Source organism: Trichomycterus rosablanca, chromosome 5 (assembly GCF_030014385.1).
Source record: "Trichomycterus rosablanca isolate fTriRos1 chromosome 5, fTriRos1.hap1, whole genome shotgun sequence".
Taxonomy (NCBI): Eukaryota; Metazoa; Chordata; class Actinopteri; order Siluriformes; family Trichomycteridae; genus Trichomycterus; species Trichomycterus rosablanca.
This window is the reverse complement of record NC_085992.1, coordinates 3,264,264-3,271,467: the sequence shown is the minus strand read 5'-3', so window position 1 is coordinate 3,271,467 and position 7,204 is coordinate 3,264,264. Positions and strand designations below refer to the sequence as shown.

General features: G+C 43.6%; 1 protein-coding gene across 1 annotated transcript in view; it reads right to left on the bottom strand.

Annotated features, from left to right (window-relative positions):
- Positions 1–7,204, bottom strand: part of glra3 (glycine receptor, alpha 3) — a 51,984-nt gene that overhangs the window by 22,780 nt on the left and 22,000 nt on the right. Inside the window, exons 4-5 of the mRNA XM_062995525.1 lie at positions 4,736–4,959; positions 2,292–2,374 (exon numbers count right to left, since the gene is read on the bottom strand). Coding sequence (XP_062851595.1) covers positions 2,292–2,374; positions 4,736–4,959 — 307 coding nt within the window. The remainder of the gene's footprint in view (positions 1–2,291; positions 2,375–4,735; positions 4,960–7,204) is intronic.

Below are 7,204 nucleotides of genomic sequence, written 5' to 3'. Positions count from 1 at the left end.
ACTGTCATTGCTGGACTGAGAAAAGTCCACCAACCAAAAGTATCCACCAACAGCACCCCGTGGGCAGCGTCCTGTGACCACTAATGAAGGTCTAGAAGATGACCGACTCAAACAGCAGCAATAGATGAGCGACCGTCTCTGACTTTACATCTACAAGGTGGACCACCTAGGTAGGAGTGTCTAATAGAGTGGACAGTGAGTGGACACAGTGTTTAAAAACTCATACCAGTCAGTGTCACTGCAGGGCTGAGAATGATACCTGCTCAGTGGGTGTCCTATGGGGGTCCTGACCATTGAAAAACAGGGTGAAAGCAGATTAACAACTACAAAGTGCTACAGTGAGTGTAGAAACAAGGAGGTGGTTTTAATGTGGAAGCTCGACCTGAATAAGAGCCTCTGCTAAATGCTGAGAATGTAAATGTAATCACACACTGTTCCCGGCGCTTGTTTAGACCCCGAAGCGCCGACGCTCCTCACTCAGGTCGAAGGGTTTGCTGACGTCTTCGTTACTTCCTGTCACTGTTCCTGTCGCTGTGAAGGGTTTTTGTTCTGAATTATGCAGACGTAGACAGATTCACTCTGACAGGTTCTGATGTTAAAAGCTCCTGCTGTGGAACTCAGACATCATGCTGGGGGCGAATAAATGAATAAATGTGATGTGAAAAAATATAAAAAACTAAAAACTATCTGTTGGGTTCAGTCAAATTATTGTTATGGGGCGACACGGTGGCTTGGTGGGATCCTTGATCTGGGATCCTTTTAATGTGGAGTTTGCATGTTCTCCCTGTATCTGTGTGGGTTTCCTCCAGGTGTTCTGGTTTCCTCCCACAGTACACAGACGTGCAGTCAGGTTAACTGGAGATACAAGGAATTGCTGAGTGTGTGTGTGTGTGTGTGTGTGTGCCTTGTGATGGACTGCTGACCTGTCCTGGGTGTTTTCTGCCTTTCATGGACCCACTGCGACCCTGACCAGGATAAAGCGGTGGTAAAACAGTCAACACAGAAAACTGTGGGAAAGGATCTTGCTCTGCCTTGCAGCCACCGTTAGACCCTTGAGTCGTTGTAGCCTAGTGGTTAAGATACTGGACTAGTAACTGAAAGGTCGCTGGTTCAATCCCCACCACTTCCAGGTCGCTACTGTTGGGCCCTTGAGCAAGGCCCTTAACCCTTAACATTGTATTGTAAGTTCACGTGTAGACATATATATGACAAGAGCAGTTGTAGCCTAGTGGTTAAGGTGCTGGACTAGTAATCGAAAGGTCACTGGTTTAAGACCCATCATTGCCAGGTTGCCACTGTTGGGCCCTTGAGCAAGGCCCTTAACCCTTAACATTGAAGTAATCGAAAGGTCGCTGGTTCAAGACCCTTCACTGCCAAATTGCTACTGTTGGGCCCTTAAGCAAGGCCCTTAACCCATAACATTAAAGTAATCAAAAGGTTGCAAATGTTGGGCCCCTGAACAAGGCTCTTAACCCTTAAAATTGTAATGTAAGTACATGTGTAAACATATATGTGACAAGAGCCATTGTAGCCTAGTGATTAAGGTTCTAGACTAGTAATCGAAAGGTCGCTGGTTCAAGCCCCAACATGGCGCAGTTGCCACTGTTGGGCCCTTAAACAAGGCCCTTAACCCTTAGCATTGTATGTTGTGATAGTGTATGTACATGTGTAGACGTATATATGACAAGAGCCGTTGTAGTGGTTAAGGTACTGGACTAGTAAACAAAAGGTCACGGGTTCAAGACCCATCATTGCCAGTTTGCCACTGTTGGGCCCTTGAGCAAGGCCCTTAACCCCTCACATTGTATTGCAAGTACACGTGTAGACACATATATGATTATATAGTCTACATGTGATTAAGATACTGGACTAGTAATCAGAATATCGCTGGTTTAAGCCCCACCACTGCTAGATTGCCACTGTTGGGCCCTTGAGCAAGGCCCTTAACCCTAATTGCTCAGACAATATACTGTCACAGTACTTTTGGATTAAAGCGTCAGCTAAATGTAAAATATAAGTCGTTTTATTCTTTTGACTCTCTGATCAGTTCGGACGTTTTGCTCTGTGTGGACTCGACTGTTTGATCTTTGTTGATATTTTTATCGTAAGGACGAGAAGACTGAACGTTCCACGCTGTTCTTTACACGAGTAAAACGAGCTTTACAAACCCAAACAACATCTGCCCATGTGTGGATGTGTGAGCAGGAGTCGTGATACGTTCTGAGGTTTGTTAAATAATAAATCTGTGGTGTTGAGCTCATCCTAAAAAAATGGAACCAGGCGTTACTCACAGCTCTCCAGCTGCATTATACATGTCTGCACGTCCATGGGGAAGTTCTTCAGATCCATCGGACACGAGAGCGTCAGAGTGAGTCTACAAGAGAAAAAAAACCGTTTATTTTATTTCATTTTCTCTTTATGTTCGTGTTTTACCTCACAGTAACACGTCCAGGACAGGGGCGTCAGTTAGGGCTGGGCATTATGACCAACAATTTATATCACGATATTTTTTAAGATTCTGACGGTTTTAAAACATTTTAATACCGAATGAACCCTCACATCGCCCGGGCACTAGTTTCAATTAATTGCAGGGCCTTTCCCCCTCCCTCAGACATAGCCAATTAGGTCTGTGTGTAGATGCCCGACCGGCTGATAGCACCGCTGAAGATTCAAATCCTGGACCCCAGCAGTAGTGGCCTAATTCATCACCATCCGAGCCCATCATAACATCTGTCTGTATATCTGTATCTGTCTATCTATCTGTATATCTATCTATCTATCTGTCTGTCTGTCTGTCTGTCTGTCTGTCTGTCTGTCTGTCTGTCTGTCTATCTATCTATCTATCTATCTATCTATCTATCTATCTATCTATCATCTATCTGTCTGTCTGTCTGTCTGTCTGTCTGTGTATGTATGTATGTATGTGTGTATGTATGTGTCTTTCTTTCTGTCTGTCTGTCTGTCTGTCTGTCTGTCTGTCTGTCTGTCTGTCTGTCTGTGTATGTATGTATGTGTGTATGTATGTGTCTTTCTTTCTGTCCGTCCGTCCGTCCGTCCGTCCGTCCGTCCGTCCGTCCGTCCATCCATCTATCTATCTATCTATCTATCTATCTATCTATCTATCTATCTATCTATCAGTCTGTCTGTTTATCTGTCTGGCTGTCCTTCTTTCTGTCTGTCTGTATGTCTATCTGTCTAAATACTACCACAAAACATGACATCAGGAGCTTCTCTAACAGGGTTACATACACTTTATGTCTAAAAGTATGTGGACACCCCTAATAATGATTAAATGCAGGTGTATCAGGTGTATTAAATAATTATTTTACACTAAAGAAATGTGTTTGGGTGCTTTATTCATGAAGCATCATTTATTCATTCATTCTGGCAGTTGTAGCTTAGTGGTTAAGGTACTGGACTAGTAATCAGAAGGTCGCTGGTTCAAGCCCCACCACTGCCAGGTTGCTGCTGTTGGGCCCTTGAGCAAGGCCCTTAACCCTCAGTTGTCTAAACTGTAAGTCGCTTTGGATAAAAGTGTCGGCTAAATACAGAAAATGTGATTGTCTGCTTTACCACCGATTCATCCTGTCCAGGGTTGCGGTGGGTGCAACCAAACACACACTGGGCAGGAAACACCCCGGACAGGTCACCAGTCCATCACAGGGGCTCACACACACGCACACACACACACACTCAGGGCAATAATGAATCTCCACTCCAGACTGCATGTTTTGGGCTGTTGGAGAAAACCCACATGGACCTGAAGAGAACATGCAAAGTCCACACAGAAAGAACCCAGACTTCTCCACCTGGGAATCAAACCCAAGCCCTTCTCGCTGTGAGGTGGCAGTGCTACCCACCGCCACGCTGCCCGCTGAACCGGGTGTAAGTTTGTCATGTTGGGGATTGCTGTAAAGCCGCTTGTGCATCAAAGCGATTCTTCAGAGCTACTTTAAGCTGAGAGGAAGACAGACTGACACGGGTATGTTTAAATAATGCTCTCTCTCTCTCTCTCACACACACACACACACACACACACACACACACACACACACACACACACTCACACACACAAACACACTCACACACACACACCAGGGGCATGAGAATCTTCTGTCACTCTTACTGCCTTCCTAATCTTTCTCACAGGCCTGTATATTATATGTAGCCCATAACCACCAACCCTACTGTCCACTGTATCCTGACATGTACACATATACACTATAGGGTCAAAAGTATTTGGACACCTGATCATGAGCGTCTTGGATGTCAAAACCAAAAGGTATTAAAATAGAGCAACGTCTACATTTGCATTTTCAGCATTTAGCAGAGGCTTTTATCCAAAGTGACTTACAGTCTAAGCTACTGACGGTTAAGGGCCTTGATCAGGGGCCCAGCAGTGCAGCCTGACAGTGGTGGGGCTTGAACCAGTGACCTTTTGATTACTAGTCCAGTTCCTGCAGTACCGGTTAAGGTACTGGACTAGTAATCATGATCTTTTTAGCTAGAATAACATTCGCTTTGTGTTTAAAGTATGTCTGTGGGAATTTGTGCCGGTTTAGTCGAGTGTTGGAGCATTCATACGGCTGGGCACTGATATTGACGTTCCAGTTCATTCCAGAGCTGTTGATGTTGTGGATCTGAGATCATGGCTTCATGCAGGCCACTGATGTTTCTTTAAAACTGTGTCCCAATACTTTTGTCCATATAGAGTACAGTAGGTAGGTAGAATCACCTGATGGAGTACAGGACGTTCCCATTCTTGAATATCCTCAGCAGCTTGTTGTCGGTGGTGACCTCATGGAAGTGCGCGCCCTTCTCGTTGGCGAAGAACAGATCCGGCTTCCAGATGGAGTCCAGCATGGAGGGGTCGAGGTCGAGGGAATCATCGGGGTACTCGCTGTACGCCAGCCGGGGGTCGTTCCACTGCTGCCGCAGGAAGATGTTCACTCTGTAATCCTGAGAGGGAGAGGAAAGCTTAGCGTCAGTCAAAGCAGAGCTGCAGAACGAATGCGTGGTGGGAACACGACACGTGCTTACTGCTATATATTAAGTGCAGTATATATGTAGTATGCAGTATATTCTGTGTAGTATGCAGTATATACTAAGTGCAATATGGAGTGTATACTAAATGCAGTATGCAGTATAAACTGAGTGTAGTATGCAGTATACAGTATATACTTAGAGCAGTATGCAGTATATACTGAGTGTAGTATGCAGTATATACTGAGTGTAGTATGCAGTATACAGTATATACTTAGAGCAGTATGCAGTATATACTGAGTGTAGTATGCAGTATATACTGAGTGTAGTATGCAGTATACAGTATATACTTAGAGCAGTATGCAGTATATACTGAGTGTAGTATGCAGTACTGTATATACTGAGTGTAGTATGCAGTATAGAGTATATACTTAGAGCAGTATGCAGTATATACTGAGTGTAGTATGCAGTATATACTGAGTGTAGTATGCAGTATACAGTATATACTTAGAGCAGTATGCAGTATATATTGAGTGTAGTATACAGTATATACTGAATGCAGTATACAGTATATACTGTATAGAGTGTAGTATACAGTATATACTGAATGCAGTATACAGTATATATAGTGTAGTATACAGTATATACTGAATGTAGTATACAGTATATACTAAGTGCCGTATGCAGTATATACTGAGTATAGTATAAAAATGTAGTATATACTGAGTGTAGTATGCCTTATATAGTATGTAGTAGGCGATTTTGAACACAGCCCTGACCTTCAGGCTGCTAATGAACATCAACATTCTCATCATTTCATCTAAGAGCATAAAATGCTCATCACACCGAGCCGCTGCTCTCAGCATCAAGGGTCACGCTCCCAAAATAATAAAAAGCAGCTAATTAGTGAAAACTGAACAGAAGGTAACGCACTTTCATGAACTCTCGACCTTTAGCGGAAAACTTACTGCCACTAAGCGCGACCCCTGTCCTCATTATCACCGCGAAGCGCTCAGTACCCGAGCTCTCCAAATATTCTGATCAAATGAAACCCAGATGCAGCGCGGAGCTTTAAAATATTCACAAAATTATTAATAACAGCGTGTTATGAAGGAATGCGATTGACCATTTAGATGTGCTGTGTGGTCAAAAGTATGTGGACACCCCTACTAATGATTGAATGTAGATGTTTGCGCTACATTAATGGCTAACAGGTGTGTTTATTTATGTATTAGGATTTTAACGTCATGTTTTACACTTTGGTTCATTCATGACCGGACAGGTAGTCACTCATTACACAAGATTCATCAGTTCACAAGTTTAATATCAAACACAGTCATGGGCAATTTTGTATCTCCAATTTTGTGGGAGGAAACCCACACAGACACGAGGAGAACATGCAAACTCCACACAGAAAGGACCTGGACCTTCCCACCTGGGAATCAAACCCAGGACCTTCTTGCTGTGAGGCGACAGTGCTACCCACCGGGCCACCGTGCCGCCCCTAAGAGGTGTATAAAAACGATATAAGGTCATTTATATGCTTTTAACAATGTGGCAACAGTTTAGGGAATACCCCTGGTGTTTTAGCACTAAGTGACTCTTATTAAAACACGGTTCAACTAGTTACAATTACATTTTCGGCATTTAGCAGACGTCTGTATATAAGTGACATACAGTAGCGTGACAGTATACAGTCTGAGCAATTGAGGATTAAGGGCCTTGCTCAAGGGCCAAACAGCAGCAACCTGGCAGTAGTGTGGCTTGAACCAGTGATCTTTTTGATTACTAGTCCAGTACCTTATACGCTAGGCCACAACTGCCCTAACTAGTTGTGTGCAAAAGAGCTCCAGTTTCCTCTCAACTTAACCCAACTCAACACTTTTGGGATAAATTAAGCTTGGGTTGTGATCCAGTCCCTCTCTCTCCCTCTGATCTCACTGACTCTGTTGACTTAACAGGCACAAATTCCCACACAGACACTCCAAAGTCTTGTAGAAAAGCAAAAACGAGTGGGTTATATGAAACCTACAAAGGAATTCAATATAAACAATGTCCAACATGCTCATAGGCAGGTGTCCCAATACTTTTGACCATTTTGTGTAGATTTCATAATATTGTAGGTATCTGGGTTTAAACAGAAGCACGATGGCTCATTAGTAAGTATGAATGCTGTACATCTTCAGGGTTCCAGGTTTGATCTTTGATCTGTCTACAGTTC